This window comes from Megascapheus bottae, unplaced genomic scaffold (genome assembly GCF_031878675.1).
Source record: "Megascapheus bottae isolate mThoBot1 unplaced genomic scaffold, mThoBot2.hap1 HAP1_SCAFFOLD_154, whole genome shotgun sequence".
Lineage (NCBI taxonomy): Eukaryota > Metazoa > Chordata > Mammalia > Rodentia > Geomyidae > Megascapheus > Megascapheus bottae.
Window position 1 is genome coordinate 194,941 of NW_028327569.1, and position 19,198 is coordinate 214,138.

The 19,198-nt window shown below is 40.1% G+C and overlaps 1 protein-coding gene and 1 pseudogene across 2 annotated transcripts; one reads left to right on the forward strand and one right to left on the reverse strand.

The window, feature by feature from the left end:
- Positions 1 to 439: 439 nt before the first annotated feature.
- LOC150039634 (ufm1-specific protease 2) lies at positions 440 to 15,758 on the forward strand. Its single transcript, XM_090327719.1, has 11 exons — positions 440 to 580; positions 1,583 to 1,661; positions 4,459 to 4,564; positions 4,938 to 5,130; positions 6,381 to 6,527; positions 8,579 to 8,743; positions 9,078 to 9,202; positions 11,408 to 11,484; positions 12,416 to 12,540; positions 14,715 to 14,824; positions 15,617 to 15,758. The coding sequence occupies exons 3-10, from the start codon at positions 4,509 to 4,511 to the stop codon at positions 14,799 to 14,801; spliced, it is 975 nt and encodes a 324-aa protein (XP_090183845.1). The 5' UTR covers positions 440 to 580; positions 1,583 to 1,661; positions 4,459 to 4,508; the 3' UTR covers positions 14,802 to 14,824; positions 15,617 to 15,758.
- Positions 15,581 to 19,116, reverse strand: LOC150039635 (ankyrin repeat domain-containing protein 37-like; annotated as a pseudogene). Its single transcript, XR_016534300.1, has 4 exons — positions 18,573 to 19,116; positions 18,295 to 18,446; positions 16,589 to 16,680; positions 15,581 to 15,788 (listed from the first exon to the last, which is right to left on the reverse strand). The product of XR_016534300.1 is annotated as an ankyrin repeat domain-containing protein 37-like (transcript).
- Positions 19,117 to 19,198: the final 82 nt, after the last annotated feature.

Genomic DNA, 19,198 nt, shown 5'->3' on the forward strand with positions numbered 1-19,198 from the left:
CTTGCGATGGCAGCTCGCGCGCCGTGCGGTCTGGGCAGCCCTCTTCTCGGCCTCCCCGCCGCGATCGCAGCTGCGGGGGAAGCAGCTCCTCCTCCCAGACGCCGGTGTTGGAGGCTGCGTCCCGCCAGCTTCCTAACTCCTGCTCGGACCCTTTCGTGTGAGCCCCCGAGACACACACGCGCCGACCGCGCGTCCACTGGGACAGAGTCATCAAGTCCGTAAGGGACTCGTCCGGCCCCGGCCCCTCGCCCCGCACCCGCCCTTCCTCCACGAGTGCCCATCTCGGCAAATGGCAGCACGGCCCCCTCCCGCGGGGCCTGCCGGCAGCACAGCTGGGAATCACCACGACGCCTCCCTCTTCTGAGCTCCCGAAGTTCGTCTCATGACTTCTAAATGTCTGTCTGTTGACCTTCCGGGGCCTTGTCACGATCGGGTCTAACCACCTGGAATTCTCCTGAGTGGGTTGAAGCAGGCCTCGCCGCCCCGTCCTGTCTGGAATGGGCCTCCCCATCTCCCTTTGGCGGTGTTAAGGCAAGGTCATCCCGAAGTAGTTGTGCGAAGAGATTTCGCCATTCGTCTTGTCAGTATCTAAATACATTCGATCACTGTTATCCCTTCCATCTTGGTCCAGTTTCACACAGAGAAATAGATGAGCGATTAAATTACACAAAAATCTTACAGTAGCACAATTAAAATATATTAAAATTAATATATATAACCGTTTTTAATCTTTGAAAGTTTTTCTTAAAGGAAATCTCAACCCACACAAGATATCCTTTCCCTCTTTTCTGTCCTCCTCCCTACCCACAATAGAACGTATCATTTATCATTATAGCATCCATGCTGGAACTCAGCATATGGACCCAAGTGAAGAATTGCTGATCATTTTTATTTTGCAATTCTTTTTCTTCCTCTAAAAGTGACAAGCATTGACCTGTGCTATTTAGTCTTATTCTAAAATTACTTTTTCTATGAATTTGTAATTATATAACCAATTTCTTGTTGACAGGTTAACATCCTTATGCCATAATTTTTGTCTGTGTTGTAAATTTGCTTAGGTGAACTTTCTAAATGCAAAATCACTGTTCCACCTTGTAAGATGAGTTCTAATAAGCTTGTTATGTATTAGTTTTCTCTGATTGTCTTGACCACTAGGTGTCATCATGTTAAGTTCAATGCCCTTGTCACATTCTTAAGCTACTTTACCATTGATGTATTGCTAAACCTATCCAGACTATAATTTGGAAATACTGGCTTAAGGCAGTATTTCCCAACATTTTTTTTCACATTAGAATCACCAATGGCCTAAACCCATCTTACGCCAATTAATTTTTTTAAAAAATGAAATTATAACCAAGGTTTCAGCATTTTAAGTTCCTTAGATGATTTCAGATGTGGAGTAAAGTTTGGAATAAAATTTAGGGGTGGGGTTGGTCTATATTCTTGTGTAAATCAAAGAGTTAAGTCATTAAATAATTTGAAGATTCAAGTGTAATGCCTTACGTTAAATTCTAGTAGATTCTAACATATTATGATGCATTTGTTTTACTCTACAAGGAAGTTTTGGGTTTTTCTGTTGTAGGTGATTTTAGAAACAGCCAATATACTCTTCAGAATAAGAGGAGGACTTGATCTGGCTTTTCAGCTGGCAACTGCTGATGGTAGGTCTTCCAAGAAATTCCCCCCCTTTATTACAGAACTAATGATGAGATACCCTGACCACCTTTCCATTTTGCAAATGAAATGAGTGACATTCCTATCACTTATAAGACCATATATTTGGAAAGTAGATTAAATGAAATTTAAACTTAGTAGATTAAACAAAATTTAATCTCATTTGCCAATGAAATGAGTGCTGTTCTTATCACTCATAAGCTTATGTATTTGGAAAGTAGATTAAATAAAATTCAAATTTACCTTTACCAGCCTAAGGAAATACCTCAGTGCAAATCAGAAAAAGATGTCCCCAACCTAAGGAAACTTTAAAACCTTCTCAAATAAATTGTTACGGTAAACATAAAACAATGTAACTGATACATGTAGGCTTGTACATTGCAGACTTGCAGCTGAACACAATAACCTATGTTTCTATAGCCCATTCTTTTTTTTTTTTTTTTTTTTTTTTGGTGCCAGTCCTGAGCTTGAGCTCAGGGCCTGAGCACTGTCCTTGGACTTTCTCAAGGCTAGAGCTCTACCACTTGAGCTTTAGCACCACTTCTGGCTTTTTTCTATGTACGTGGTACCGAGGAATTAAACCCAGGCCTCGGTGCATGCTAGGCAAGCACTCTACCACTAGACACCTCCCGGCCACTAGCCCATTCTTTTATATACAGTATTAGATTGAGAACATACAAGAAATTTGTGAGGGAAACAACAGGATTTTTATAAAGCAAATACAAAGATGTCTTTCTGCTTCTAACTTGGGCTGCTTCTACAGACTGAATATCAGAGGAGGAATGTGATGAGCCGTGTTTGGGATTTGTTTTTTTGGAGATGCCAATTGAACCACCAATGAAAGTTTCCAACAAGCATTTGGTGGAGTCTAAAGCTTGGTGGAGAGCGGTCAGAGTGGGAACTAGATAATTTGACATCTCTGAATGATAATAGCTCACACATGAAATCATTCATGAAAAGTATGATCCTCTCCGTGTCAACATTGCAGGGAGGCTCTGTGAGATGAGTTCAAAATGAAAAGGGAATGAGGAGTGACTACTGATAGAGCAGGGTTTCTTTGATGGAAGTGTTCTGGAATTACACAGGGATGCCTGTAAAACATGAGGAGCATATCAAAAGCCACTGAATGGTATAGCTGAAAAGAATGGATCATATGGTCTCCATTTTTTTTTTTGCCAGTCCTGGGGCTTGACCTCAGGGCCTGAGCACTGTCCTTGGACTTTCTCAAGGCTAGAGTTCTATCACTTGAGCCATAGCACCATTTCTATCTTTTTCTATGTATGTAGTACTAAGGAATGGAACCGGGTCTTTCTGCATGGTAAGCAAGCACTCTGCCACTAACTAGGCCAAATACCCAGCCCTTGTCTCCATTTTTTAAGTTGTTTTAATTATTGAAAATGCAAATAAGTGTTAGAGAATCACCCTTACTACTTCTGTGTGTATTTGGATTTATTTTTTAATGTCTCTTTTTATCCTTTTGATGTAGAAATTTTTATCAGAAAGGTACTCAAACATGCACTGAGTGAGCTGTCAGCGAAGCTTTCATCAAATGCCCTTGTATTTAGAATTTGCCACAGTCCAGTGTACATATGGCCTAACAGTGACGCAAACACCATTCCGGGAGAGTTGGTGGATAGCTCTGCTTGTAAGAACATAATGCACTTTATCCAGTGAGTATACTCATGACTTCTAGAAATGATTTCCAAACATTATTTCATAATTGTAAATGTCTGTTAAAACTTTAGACTTGAGCAGGAAGAAGATACAAAACGAAAATTCATGAGAAAGAAAGACAAAAAGCTACCAAACACGATAAGCAATTCTCCTGCCTTCCCTAGTGGTTACAATATTAAATCCTCCCATTTGGAGCTGAGTGAGAGCTTAGCAATGATTTCATCTAATCCTTATATTTGTACAAATCAGATTATTGAAGTCAAAGTGGTTATATATCTGTTTCACATATCTAAACTTTTATCTTAGGAGAAAAACCTTTGAATGTTTTATTTACTCACATAAAACAGACTTGAACACATTTACAAATTATTTTAAAGTAAATATGAAAGACCCATTTTTTTTTTTTTGGCCAGTCCTGGGCTTGAGCTCAGGGCCTGAGCAGTATCCTTGGACTTTCTCAAGGCTAGAGCTCTACCACTTGAGCCTCAGCACCACTTCCGGCTTTTTTCTACATATGTGGTACCAAGGAATTGAACCCAGGTCTTTGTGCATGTTTAGGCAAGCACTTTACCACTAGGCTAAACTCCCGGCCACCACAGACTATTTTTAAGGAGAGAGGAACTTCTTTTAGGAGCTGGAGTTCAGTGGTGGTAGGGCACTTCCCTAGCATGCTGAAGGCCCTGGGTTGTAATTGCTTTTAAACAATTTCACATAACTTTATGGTCCTTTAAAAAGTCCTTTCACTCTTGGTTGGGCGCAGTGGCTCACGCCTGTAATCCTAGCTACTCAGGAAGCTGGATCTGAGGATCAAGGTTCAAAGCCAGCCTGGGCACAAAATGACCTGAGACTCTTATCTCCAATTAACCTCTAGAAAATGGGAAGTGGGGCCTGGCTCAAGGGTAGGTCAATAGCCTTGAGCTGAAGAGCTCAGGGACAGCGCCCAGGCCCAGTTCAAGCCCCATGACCCACAAAAAAAAAAAGGAAAAAAGAAAAATTCCTTTCACTCTTAACTTGTGTTTCATGCTCCTCAAGCTGATTGTTACTGTTTATCTGTATAGCAACAAATAGTAAATATAGATCTTATGCTGGAAATGTCAACCTCTCTGGCAGCTGTAACCCCCATTATCGAAAGGGAAAGCAGAGGACACCACTATGTGAATATGACCTTACCAGTTGATGCAGTTGTTTCTGTTGCTCCAGAAGAAACATGGGGAAAGTAAGTATCTTTATCATGTTACCATCATATTAAAATATAGATTTGTCCCCAAAGTAATCAGAACCCATTTCTACAATGCTACTTAAGCATATCCAGGGTGGTGGTTGTTTTTACTTGTATTTGCTCCTCAGTTGATATCAACCAGAGCCATTTAGCCAGGAAATGCTTATTTGGAGGAAGTAGTAGAACATTCAAAGATCTGGGTTTCCCTTTATCCACTCATACGAAATATGCATAATTTAGACTTACTTTATGTGGTCCAATCAAATGTAACTTTCATTCTGTTTTGTTTTCCACTATATTAAGGATATACTAACTGTGCAGTTACACAGCCTGTATGATGTGTTGATGTGTGTTAATGTTTCCCCCACAGAGTTCGTAAGCTTCTAGTGGATGCAATTCATAATCAGCTAACTGATATAGAAAAGTGCATTTTGAGATATATGAAAGGAACGTCCATCGTGATACCCGAACCACTGCACTTTTCATTACCAGGGGAGAAAGGCCTTGTAACAATCTCATACCCATCAGGAATTCCAGATGGTCAGCTTCAGGCCTATAGAAAGGTAAAAACCAGTTCATTTATGCTTAGAATACAGTAATGAACATCGTGTATTTTGTAAGTAATTTCATGTGTTCAGTAAATAGAAATTATATTGTGATTTATATGTGATTTGTGAAGAAGATAAGATTAAGAAAGGAATATATGCTAATTGTTATGATTTTTTGTAATGTTCTCTATAAATAGGGTTATTTGATGGTTATGAAAAGAATTCTGGAGGAAACAAGTCACCATCTAATGAAAGTTATTGGCAAAAAGACTGGTGATAGTGTGTGTGTGTGTGTGTTTGTTTGTGTGTCTTTGTAGGATACCTCTTTGATCTGAGGCCTGATACTTATTACCATGTAGTATCTTCCTCACCTTTGTCCCAAAGAAGAGGTTTGATACTGTAACATTCTAAATCTCTGGTGAACTGATTCTCCAAGGCAGCATCATGTAAACTGATCTATTCAAATCACTAGTATATAGGAGATTGCTAAACTTTTCAAACTATTACACATGTTATGTAGAGGAGAAAATACCATTTTTGTGTGTGTGCCAGAACCAGGACTTGAACTAAGGGCTTGAGTGTTTCCTTTAACTTTTATCTCTCAAGGTTGCTTCCCTACCACTTGAGCCACAGCTCCACTTCTAGATTTTTTTCTTTTAATTGGAGTTAAGGGTCTCTTAGGCTTTCCTGCTGGCATTGAACAGAGATCCTCAGATCTCAGCCTCCTGAGTAACTAGGATTGCAAGTGTTAGCCTGGTAAACTTCTACTGGTGTTATAGTTTTTTTGTATATGTTGAAATCTTCAAAAAAGTCTTGAAAGGAGAAAATAAAATGCTGATCTTTTTGTTTGCCTCCTATGCCTTTCCTTCAATGATAATAAACCAACAGTGTGGCCAATTAGTATATTTTATCCTTTCCACAATTCTGATATTAAAATATGAGAAAATTTTTCATTATAATTTCACATTTATTTTTAAAGCCAGTCTTTAGCCTACATTTATTTTAATAGAGGTTATAATGAATAAAACATCCCAGTTTTCTTGCCCTAGCAAGTTATTTTTGTGTTCTCTTGTTTATAAAAATAAACAAAAAGAAATTTTATTAGATTCTAATTAATACTTACCTTAATGAATTTAATCATGTGTTTAAAAACTTATAATCAGTATCTTTCATTTTTCTGTTTTATAACTTGTTCAGTTTGAATTTATTCATTAACTAGGAATCTAGATAATTAACTTTTTATCTACTGCTTTCATTTCATTTAGGAGTTACATGATCTCTTCAGTCTGCCTCATGACAGACCTTATTTCAAAAGGTCTAATGCTTATCATTTTCCAGATGAACCATACAAAGATGGTTACATTAGAAATCCACATACTTATCTTAATCCACCTAACATAGACACTGGTATGGTAAGTTAACCAATTGTTTATGAAAATCAATTGATCATTAAAAGTATTCATTTTTGTGTTGTTATTGTTATTAGAGAATTTTCATATATCTCTAAAAAATAACGCATCCTCTATCTCTCGTAACAGCCATAGTTTCAGGTAGCAGTAATTAACAATGATCTAAGAAGTTTAGGAGTAGAGTATACCAGATTTCTTTTCCTGATATTTCATTCTGTAATTTAATGAGTCTTTCTCATTTTTTTCATTAAGCCTGAGAAATCATCCTAATTAAGGATGAATGTACTCAAACCACACTTTAGGACAAGTCTAAATAAGGTGCTAGACTTAAGTTTCTGTATACCACTTACATGGTTGCAAGGGACTGAGATGCTCATTAGAGTTAACTCAGATAATAGTGGATTGGATTTAATCAAAGAACAAAACTTCCTTACCAATCAGCAGGAAAATTCTTTATGGTTTTGAGTAGATTGTGACATAAGTGTTTTCTCTATCAAATAATATTTAGAATTCATTCATGGTAAGTATTATATCATATGTTCCTTTCTGTTCTGAATAGTTCCTTACTAACCAAGATGCCCATAAGTTTCTAAGTAAACGCAGAATGGTTTGTTAGGTTTCTTTGTTTAGTTGGGGTTTTTGTGTGTGTGTGTGTGGCGGGGGGAGGGGGGCACGGGGTGCTGGTCTTAGGGCTTGAACTCAGGGCCTGAGTGCTCTCTGTGAGCTTTTTTTGTGCTTCAGGCTAGTGTTCTACCACTTGAGCCATAAGTCTATATCCAGCTTTTTGTGGTTAACTGGGGATAAGCATCTCCGGGACATTTCTGTCCTGGCTGGCTTTTACCATCCTCAGACCTGAGACTCCTCCCTAGCTAGGATTACAGGCATGAGCCACCAGCACCCAGCTAGTTTTAGGCAGTGAGATGCATTCCTTAAATGTGTTACAAAAATGCAAAAGCCTTTATATACTTTTAGCAGTTATTGGCTGAAGCATATAGCATATATAAACATGCATCACATAGCATAGCAAAAAAACAAGTACCAAGGAGCTTCTACCTATTTCAGAACTAAAACATTACCATGTGTGGGCTCCTGTCTTAACCTACCCCACTGGCATTTTTTAAGAACTCCTTCCCTAACTCTTCTGTATTACTTTTTAAAAATACTAATCAAAATTTTTGAAAAAGACTTGTGAATCTTAGCATTATACTACAAGTAAGAATTACATGGTTATGTGCTTTCAGTATTTTGATCATTAAGTAATATCCCTGATCTCTAATCCATGGCAGGTTTATACAAGTATTCTTCCTGGGTCTCATTATATGGATTTTTATTTGTTTATACATTCCTTTATTGCCTCCTTTGCTCATTAAGTCATCATTTATTGAATAACATTTATATCAACCATGTGCCCAGCCCAGAAAATGCAATATGTCATGTTCTCAGTAGCTCACATATTGGTATAGGCAGATATTTTAATAAGTTAGGCACAAAATAGTGACAAATGCTTTGAATATATTATATATCAACGTAAATATATGTGTCTGTTTATAGATGTATATAGTAAAAGGCGAAAGATTTATACGATATGAAGAGAAACCAGAGTATTATAGATGGATATAGTATTACATACAGGAATTTATTTCTTTATTTACTTGTTTATGTACTAAGTTGGTCAGGAAAAGACTTCCTCCATGTGAGATGATACTTTTGTGAAGGAAGACTACAAACTAAAATTATTTGGGAAAAATATGCTTAAACTAGGACAACTATAAGGCTTTGATGCCTAATTTTCCATGGCATATTTGAAAAAAAAGCAATTTAAGAGATGAAGAAAACTATAGAAGTTGGAAACAAAGCGAGGAGGCAGGCTTTCAAGATCTGTTGATGACTATGGAGCTTTAGGAAAAACCCCAAGAAGACACAAAATTAAACCATAGTTCTGTGAAGTTCTTTATGAGGATCTAAAGCTCTCAGAACAGTACACGGGACTCAGGCATATATGCAGGCATTGAACTTCTAGGCTAGGGCTTGATCATATTTCCTCTTTCATATAGATTTATGTGGTCCAGGGCATATATGGTTACCATCATTATATGCAAGATCGGCTGGATGACAATGGCTGGGGCTGTGCCTACCGATCGCTGCAGACAATCTGCTCTTGGTTCAGACATCAAGGATACACGGAGAGGGCCATCCCAACACATAGAGAGATTCAGCAGGTATTAAGCACGCCATTTGAAATTACAGCAATTGTACCTTAGCTCTTACTAGACCATTAAAAATCATTACCTACTGGTTGAGATGTATTTTTGTTTTGGGAAAAAGATTCTTGTACTTATTTTATTGTCTGAATAAGGAATAGAGAGGGTTACAGTTAGATTTGTCAGGTAATGGGTACATTACTTCTCGAACCTTGATACTCCTCATGTTTTTGTCTCCCTTTCCCTCCCTCCACTCCCTCTTAATTAGATTCTTGTACTAGAAATATACCCTCAAGATATTTTTATTTGTTGTCTTATGGGATTTTTTTAAAATTATTTTTAATACAAAAAGGCTCTAGTTAACGCTGGTGACAAACCAGCAACCTTTGTGGGATCACGGCAGTGGATTGGATCCATTGAGGTACAGCTGGTACTGAACCAACTGATTGGTGTAACGTCAAAAATACTGTTTGTCAGGTAAGGAAGCTTTATCAAATTAGATAAATCCTCTCAAGGTGACAGGCTGCCATTTTATTAAACTAATAGAAAAAAATGGTAACTTTTCCCCTTATTTTCTTTCTTTCTCTTCCTCTTTATTATCCCATTGCTTTTTCATTTTAATTCCAAATTTATTTATTTATTTATTTATTTACTTACTTAATTTATTTTGCCAGTCCTAGGCTTGTACTCAGGGCCTGAGCACTGTCCTTGGACTTTCTCAAGGCCAGAGCTCTACCACTTGAGCCTCAGCACAGCTTCCAGCTTTTTTCTATATATGTGGTACTGAGAAATCAAACCCGGGTCTTCCTGCATGCTAGGCAAGCACTCTATCACTAGGCCAAACTCCCGGCCCCTTTTTTTTTTTTGGCCAGTCCTAGCCTTGAGCTCAGGGCCTAAGCATTGTCCTTGGACTTTCTCAAGGCTAGAGTTCTAGCACTTGAGCATCAGCACCACTTCTGGCTTTTTTTTCTATGTATGTGGTGCCGAGGAATCGAACTCAGGTCTTCATGCATGCACTCTACCACTAGGCCAAACTTCTGGCCCCAGCAGCCCCTATTTTTTATCATTTATATATTACTAGTTAAGAAGATTTTTGAGTTTATGAATCAACTGTGATATGTCTACTTGACATACATAGGAGAAGCCGGAAATGGTGCTGTGGCTCAAGTGGTTGAGCTCTAGCATTGAGAAAGCCCAAGGACAGCATTCAGGCCCTGAGTTCAAGCACCAGGACTGGGGGAAAAAAAAGAGCAAGTTTAGATACATTAAAACTTTATTTGCATTGTTACCTGCTAAGCCAAGAGCTGAAATTCAGTACCACCTAGCACCTCCAAAAGTAAAAAAAAAAAAGAAAAAAACATGGAGCTAATCCCCAGATTAAGATTGTTCAGTTTGCTCTTTTTTTAATTTCATAATGGTGTGTAAATGATCCAGGTTCAGTAGCGAACACACTTGTAATTTTGAGTTTGAACCCTTCCTGGCTAGTGCTATGGAGTATCACACTTTACGATGCCGAGCGTGGCCGCAGACCCAGCTCCCAGATCGCCATCCAGTCACAGACGAAGCACCTTGAGCTGCGTTGCTAGGCTATGATGCTCATTAGCTAGATATACTAACAGATCCATCTACCTCTGTCTCTGATCCATCTTTGTCTTCTCAGAAAAAAAAAATTAAATAGTATATCAAAATACTTCCTAAAATAGTGTGTTGTAATTGAAAACATTTTTCTGTTTTCATATTGGCCTCATAGGCATGTATATTGCCCTAGAATATATTCTATCATGTATATAGGGCAGATATTGCTGAGCATAATTTATTTTTGATTTGTTTTGTGTGTTTTTTGCTCAAAGCTACTGTTCTACCATTAGTTCCATAGCTCTTACTTCTAGCTTTTTTTGGTTACTTGGAGGTAAGAATCTCATGACTTTTCAGTTGGGGCTAGCTTTGAACTATGATACTTAGATCTCATCCTCCTGAATAGCTAGGATTATAGGCATGAGCAACCAATGCCCAGCTTATTGGTTCTAACTGAAAGATGAAGAAAATACAAACTCTGAAGTCTCACAGCAAGATGACCAAAACTCACACTTGGATCTGGTGAATAGCTCAGTATAGCTCAAGTTGGTAGAATGTTGTCCAAGAAGCTAAGGCTTAAAACTCATTTTGCTGATAGTTAAATCTACCCATAAGAGCCCCTACACATCAAGGTTTGACCAGCTTCAGTTTATGTTAAAATTCCAGAACTTTCATCCAGTTACATAAGCAAAACATCAAGGTCTTTCAGCTGACAGTTAATGGTCTCCACCGATGGTTCATGTCTGGAACCCAGGAAGCTGAAAGTCGAGCATTACAGTTCAAAGAAGCCTTCTTGGGGCAGGAAAGCCCAGAAAAACTCTCCTATTTCCAGTAAACTACTAAAGAGCCTGAAGTGGAACTGTGGCTCAAATGGTACAGTGAGGGAAAAAAACACCCAGACACTGAATTCAAGCCCCAGGACCATCTATTAATTAATTAATTGATTGATTGATTGATTAATTCATGCATGCTAAGTGAATTCCTATCATTTAGGTTTTATTTAAACAGTTATTTTTCAGTAACAAACCCTAAAGAAAAAAGGGGGAAGTCATTACTTGATCTTAGTGTAGGCAGTAGTTGAACTGACGGAAGATGGTCTCTTTGTAGCCAAGGTTCAGAAATGGCTTCTCAAGGACGGGAACTGGCCAGTCACTTCAAGAGTGAAGGCACTCCAGTGATGATTGGTGAGCTCTCTGGGGGACTTGGGTTCTTTTGGCAGTAGAGCAAAGAATAAAACATACTGAAATAAAGTGTTAATGTTATATAAAATAAATCATTTTCAACATTTAAAATTTTTAACTTTTATACCATACATATTGATCTTTGGAAATTTTTGTTGAAATGTTATAAAAATTAATAATGAAGCCTAGAATAGCCATAAATAAAGGCTGAGAAGAGAAATAATGACTGTTTAAACATATGAATAATCAAGAGCAATGAAAATGAAACTGACAGTCATCTGACACCACATTATAAGTCATAAAGAATAAGATTTGTTCCGTGATGACAAATGGCAAACTAAGACTAACGTGGGAAAGTAGACCAGTGTCAGCCACACATCACAAAGAATTTGAGTTAATGATAGATGACTGGCGAGACTCAGCAGATGCAGCATCACCATCTACTGTGAGGGATTCCACAGCCAGTGACAGCCACTATGTTTGGAGGAGGTTGGACCCCCCAAGACCCATTCTAGGTATACTTGAAGTAATCTGATGGGATAAATCATTATTATTATTTTTTTTTTGCCAGTCCTGGGTTTACACGCAGGGCCTGTGCGCAGTCCTTCTCAAGGCTAGAACTCTACCACTTGAGCCCACTGAACCATTCCTGGCATTTTTCTATGTATGTGGTTCCAAGGAATAGAACCCTGGTCTTTGTGCATGCTAAGCAAGCACTCTACCACTAGGCAAACTCAGCCCCAGGATTGCCTTTTTATATGTTAAAGATTCTTACCTGTTCACAGTATTTGTCATGGTGGTCTTTTATAGCATAGGGCAGTCAACGTTATTTCTGTTTCAAGTCAGTTAATTGGACAAATGATCAGGTTTTCAAAGTAGAATTGAATAGACAGTTGGGACTCATTTATCCCTCATATCTCCTGTTTCTTCTTAGGAGGTGGAGTGTTGGCTCACACTATACTAGGTGTTGCATGGAATGAAATTACAGGGCAGATAAAATTCCTGATTCTAGATCCCCATTATACAGGTGCTGAAGATCTGCAGGTTATTTTGGAAAAGGTATGTATCCATTAAACACAAATTTAGACATAAGGTTAAGAACCTAGAAGTGAAGGGTAGCACCTTGGCTGTTAACTCAAAAGCATTAAACCATGGGCAGATCACACTCTAGAAAGGTATTCTAAGGCCAAGAGCCTCAAGTTGGGAGGACAAGAACATCTAAGCTGCAAAAGACAAAATTCAAGTTAAATGCAAACTTTCTGAGTTATTAATCTTGATGAAACACAAAGTCCATGATATATCCCTTTGAAGTGTTCTGTATAACTTTGCATCGACAAATGTACTGAAGTTTACAATGTCTTCCAATACAATAAACTTCATTTTAAAAAAAAAGTGAGCAGCCATGCACCAGTGGCTCACACCTATATTCCTAGCTACTCAGGAAACTGAGATCTAAGAATGACTGTTCAAAGCCAGCCTGGGCAGGAAACATGCATGAGACTCTTATTTCCAATTAACCACAAAAAGCTGGAAATAGAGCTATGACTCAAGTGGTAAGAGTGTTAGCCTTGAGCAAAAGAGATCAGGGGCAGTGCCCAGGCCCTAAGTGCAAGCCCCAGGATTGGCAAATTAATTAAGCCAAAGAATACTTGGCCTAGTGTGTATAATGCCCTGGGTTCTATATCACAGGCAGAAAAGGAAAAGGGGAGGGAAGAAGAGAAGGAAGAGGAGGAAGGGAAGAGAAAGGAGAAAAAGAGAGAAAAATCTTGTTACCACATAGCCTCAAAAGTACTATGGAACAAGGGATTGTTGTCCTTAATGTACTATGTTATCTCTTTTGCTGTCCCCTGGTTATCTCATATTGTTATAGTATTTCACCTGGTTATCTATTATATATATGCGTATTTGGTTATTTGAAGTTGGATAGGGAAGGGAGGAAAACAAGATGAGGGGAGGGGGTGGGGGGAGGGAAATGGGGACCAAGACATGAGAAAGAGTATCAATGTATGTGAAGTAACGCACCTTCTATCTGGTAAATGTAAGGTAACCCTTATATTAATTACAATAAAAAATATATGGAAAAAAAAGTACTATGGATGTAAAGGTAGAATAAAAAGGCTAAACCAAAGTTGGCACTGATGGCTCACGCCTATAATTCTATCTACTTAGAGGCTGAGGCTGGGGATCATGGATCAAAGCTACTCCAGGGCAGAAAAGTAGTCTTATCTTCAGTTAACCACCAGAAAACCAGAAGTGGCACTGTGGCTCCAGGTGCTAGAATGCTAGCTTTGAGCAGAATCACTCAGGGAACAGCACCTAGGCTTAGAGTCCAGGCCCCACACTGACAAAAGAAAAGACTAAACAAAAGATATTGTAAGCCTTTTTCATACTTATTCTAGGTAGATAGATTTAAAGAGCCCAGATTAATATTTTGATAAAAATGTAATAGGTTTGTAGTGTATAGAAACAATTCAACAGTTATTTATACTTTATGGTGCTTACCTGGACAAAGGGCTAATAGCCTTTGTTTGCTTTGATCTTTCCATGTTATCTTTACAATCAAAAAGAAAAGAGCATCTCCAGTGAGCCAGCCGTCCTCATGCTGCTAGTCCAGTCATCCTGAGGCACTCAAGCCCTGCTGCAATGCCCAGCAGTTTCCGAGTCAGCTAAGATTCACAGTACTTGTCACAGCATGGTAACAGCAAGCCTCCCAAGTGTGTCTCAGAGCAGCTTCTTTGAATATTACATAGCATGATATAGAACAGTCCTCTGCTTTTTCTTAATCAGAAGTACAATAAGCTTCCATATTCATAACAAGATTGTGCTATAAAACAATCTTCAATCTTCTCTACTGGAGATGTATAATGGGAAGAATTGTTTGTAGCATGAGGAAAATGATAAAACACTAACTCATGGAGCAAGCTAGGCTTTCTCACTAACACAGTTCCTTAAGTCTAAGATGCACTCAAGAATTCATATTTGTACTCTTGGGTACCACTAAGATAACAGTCTAAATCAGGGCATTACATTGCATCAGTCACCTAAGCTGTGCAACTACATGGTAGAGGAATGATGATTGGTATCTGGATTCAGTTATTACAAAGACTACTGTAGAAATGACAGTTTATAAATCCAGGAGTTCTATAATGTTACTGATATGGCTTCATTTTACAATTTCCATCCTGTAGTCTTCTAATGTTGTAAACATTTCCCTTTTCTTCTCCCAAATCCAGGGCTGGTGTGGATGGAAAGGCCCAGACTTTTGGAACAAGGATGCTTACTACAATTTATGTCTACCTCAGCGGCCAAAAGTTATATAAGTACTCCCAGATTCAAAAATTAAGTAAGTTGCTGTGATAAATTTGTTAATAAAAATGTTTAATTTCAAATTAAATCCTGGGTGTAGTTTGATGGTGCCCCCCAAAAAGTAGTAAATAACTGCATGGACACTTTTATCCCTTACACATTTTAATAACTTGAAAGTCAGAGTATATACAACCAAAACATTATAGGCATGTAAACACATGTATTTCTTAAATGTTTTCTTCACTTGGAAGCAAGTTTTCTTCCTTCTCAGAAGGAGTTAGACACATACGATAAGCCAAAGGCCATTGCTTGCAGAGCAATGAATCACTTCTTCTAACTTCTTCAGAATCCACAGAATATCTGTTTTCAAAATATGTTACCATTAAAAACTTCAAAATAGAAAGTTTTTTATCCTAAACTTCTACCATGAAGGACAAATTTTGGTCTTAGAATCTAGCAGTAGTAACTATAACCGATAATAAGACGTTAATGAGAACAAAAAGATATATCCTAATGACAGACATAGAGTATCATGGTCTGAGGCTAGCCCCAAGTAAAGAAGGGAAAATGGAAGGAAAAGGAAAGGGAAGATAAGGTAGAGAAAAGGAAAGACCAGACCCTAAAGTAGGGGTGTAGAGCAACTGCCTAGCAAGTGTGAGGTCTTAAGTTCATGCCCAGTACCAGTACTGCCAAAAGAAGTACTAGAAATGACAGTGTTGGCATTTACATTAAATACTAATTCTATGCTAGAAGAGACATTCTTCAGGGGGAAAGAAGCAGACAGCTATCTTACTTACCAACACTTCTGTTTCGCATTTGTGTTTTCTAGACTTCCTAAACATCGTTTCTGTAGGAGTGCTGGAGCACAGTAATCTCCATTGGACTGTTCATTTGATTTTACTGTCTGTATATATTTAATCATTGTAAGAAACTTGGCACATTCTGGAAATCCACATGACCAAGCAAGATCTTCTGCTGTTTGCCCATTCTTATTACATAAACTGAAATTAGACAAATAATGAGTTTAATACAAATTGACAATTGTCCGGCCTTTAAAAATAGGTTACTCTAAAAAGCTAACAATTCTGGCTCATCTCAGTTTGGGTGCAGGTTAGCAGCACATATACAAACAAACAAATAAATAAAGGCCAGAAGGGAGAAGAAAGAAAAGGGGAACTGAAGAGAGGAAGGAGGATAAGGTACAAGAAGAGCATGAAAGAGGTAAAGGGATTTTTTTTTTTTTGCCAGTCCTGGGGCTTCAACTCAGGGCCTGAGCACTGTCCTTGGGCTTTCCTCAAGGTTAGCGCTCTATCACTTGAGCTATAGCACCACTTCAGGTTTTTTGTATGTATGTGGTACCAAGGAATTGAACCTGGGTCTTGGTGCATGCTAAGCAAGTACTCTACCACTAGGCCAAAGTCCCAGCCCTAGGGGAAATATTTCTGCACACATTATTATCATTGATGTAGAGTAAGCATTCCATACTTTTACTGTTTAATGAGTACCAAGTATTTAGTGTTTGGTGTGAATGAGTCACCACCAAACATCATTGATGAAAACTATACAGTCTTCCAAACTGAAGTAGAATACCGCCATGCTGAACAGAACTGCAGCTCTGATTGCTCAGGATCCATTGTCCACTTACTCAAATTGAGACTAATAAATCACTTGACAGCTTAAACATCTCAGTGCTAACGTAAGTTTCCAATTAGACAATCATAATTTTGTAAACAATCTACATATTGATTCCACAAGTTTGATTAATCAAGCAAAACAAAATTTGAAAGCATTGATCTGATACTCAATTTGGGCATGACTGGCAACAAGCAGGCTTAGACACTCCATGCTTCCAGCTTTTGCTGCCTTGTGAAGAGGTGCTTCTCCCCAAACATCCTTTAAAATAAGACAGCATATATTGGAGTCTCTTGCTTAACATGTCCTTGTGGAAGCTGGTGGGGAAACATCTAATAGCTATTTGAGGAAAGCAGTTCAAACCATTGTATGGCCTAAAATTTTCAATTCAATCTTATTTTTGATCACGCTCCCTTCCAATAGCACAGTTTTCCAGATGTAGCTATATCCCTATATATTCGTATTTTAAGTAAAGGCAAGCACAAATAGCATTTTTTTTTTGCCAGTCCTGGGCTTGAGCTCAGGGCCTGAGCACTGTCCTTGGACTTTCTCAAGGCTAAAGCTCTACCACTTGAGCCTCAGTACCACTTCTGGCTTTTTTTCTATGTATGTGGTACTGAGGAATTGAACCCGGGTCTTCGTGCATGCTAGGCAAGCACTCTACCACTAGGCCAAACTCCCAGCCAAAGGCCCTGAGAGTTTTTTTGTTTTGTTTTGTTTTGCCAGTCCAGGCTTGAGCTCAGGGCCTGAGCACTGTCCTTGGACTTTCTCAAGGCTAGAGCTCTACCACTTGAGCCTCAGCACCACTTCTAGCTTTTTTCTATGTATGTGGTACCAAGGAATTGAATCCTGGTCTTCATGCATGATAGGCAAGCACTTAACCACTAGGCCAAACTCCCGGCCCAGCATTTTTAAATTAAAAGTTTCACCGTACTTCTAATATTCAGTGAAAAATGCAAATCACCATAAGGAAATTCTGTAACAAACTGCATGACTGGCAGTATTATTTCAACTATTATGCTGAGACATAGTAATGTAACTACTATTTCTTTTTAAATAACTCAGTCAACTAGGGTAGCCTATTCCTGAAATCCCAGCCATCAGGAGTTTAAGGCCAGCCTGTGCTACCAAGAAGACCTATCAAAACTTTAAGAGGAAAAATAAAAAAAAAGAGGGAGGGTAATGGGTACCAAGACATGTGAAACGGTATCAATGTATGTGAATTAATGTACCTTCTATCTGGCAAATATCATGTAACCCTTTTATTAATTACAATAAAAATATATATATATATAAAAGAAAACCACCAAAAACCTGCTGACCCATGCTGGTCCAGTAGCCACTTACAACTAAGGAGCATGTGTAGAGTGGCTGAGTAAAATACAGGGGGCTGAGAATGTGCGCTATAGTAATAGAGTGCTTGCCTAGTATGCATGAAGAACTGGGTTGGATCCTCCATACCACATAAACAGAGAAGGCCGGAAGTGGTACTGTGGCTTAAGTGGTACAGGGCTAGCCTTGAGCAAAAGCAGCTCAGGGATACTGCCCAAGCTCTGAACTCAAGCCCAGGATTGCAAGGGGGGGAAATAAACAAATAAAATACATACTGGATTGTGAAAATGCAGTATGAAATGAAAAGGTAAAATACGTGTCAGTAAGTATACTGATTAAATCCTGGGTAAATCAGTGTCGTGTCGTGTCTTAAGGATATGGATACTAAACACGTCCAGGTTACTTCTGTTACTTCTGTGATTTGCGCGAGGTTCCTATTGGTGGTCACCCCCGCGGTTGCCCGGTGAATATTCTGGCAACTTAGAAAATGGTCTCTGTGGAGGGGAGGGTTTTGCACACAGCAACCATCAGTGACCCAGTTACCTGTTGGTTGAGGTCAGCACCCGACTGCAGCTGCCGGAGAGGGAAGTAAGCCCGCCCGCCTCCTGCGGCCCGGTGGACTGGCGACTGCCCGTGGGGGTCCGGGGTGCGTGGACGGAAGCCCCGCACTCCAGCACGTGCTGAAGGCCCTCCACCTGCGGAGACGAGAACGGACCCGGCGCCCCGCTCCGCCGCCCGCGTCGTGGAGAACCTCCCCCCGCTAAAGCCCCTTCCCGCTAACCAGGCGGCCGGCCTGCCAGGCGAGCCGGAGCCGGGGTCACCTCCGGCTTGCAGTCCAGCAACGGCATCTCCCGCCTGGAGCCGAAGACGCGACTGTAGTGCGGCGGGAGCGCTCGCCGCGCCCGGCAGGTAAGAGCCAGCGAGCCGGCCTGGGGTCCGCTCGGGCCGCGCCCTGGCGGCCGAACCCATCTGCAGCCGCCGGAACCCCCTGCACACACGCAAACACGCCTGCGTGCACCAGCGAACGCCTCCCCCACCCCACGCCCACCCGTGACTGGCAGGGGGGAGGCGGGGCTGGTAGGACGAACCCGCCGGCCGGTTGGGCCGCGCTTGGAGCCACCGGGAACGCCCACTCCGGGGCGGGTCGTAGGGGAGGGCTAGGGAGCCGTGGACTAAGAGTTCGCGCCCGCCGTGAGACGCGCTGGGTTAGACACGGAGGGCTCTCAGCTGCCGAGCCCTTGAATCCCCTAGAGAAGCCGGAGTCCCGGCCGAAGGTTTTGGGTTCTGCGAATATGCACGTATCCAGGAAAAGCGGGAGCCACAAGTAGCTCCGGGCCAGGCCAGCACCGCCTCCGGAAGCAGTGCTCCAGCTCCGGGGGTGACACGTCTGCCTCTCCTTTAAAGTCCTCTGACTCCTGTTCGGCGCTCTACATTGTGCATCACAATC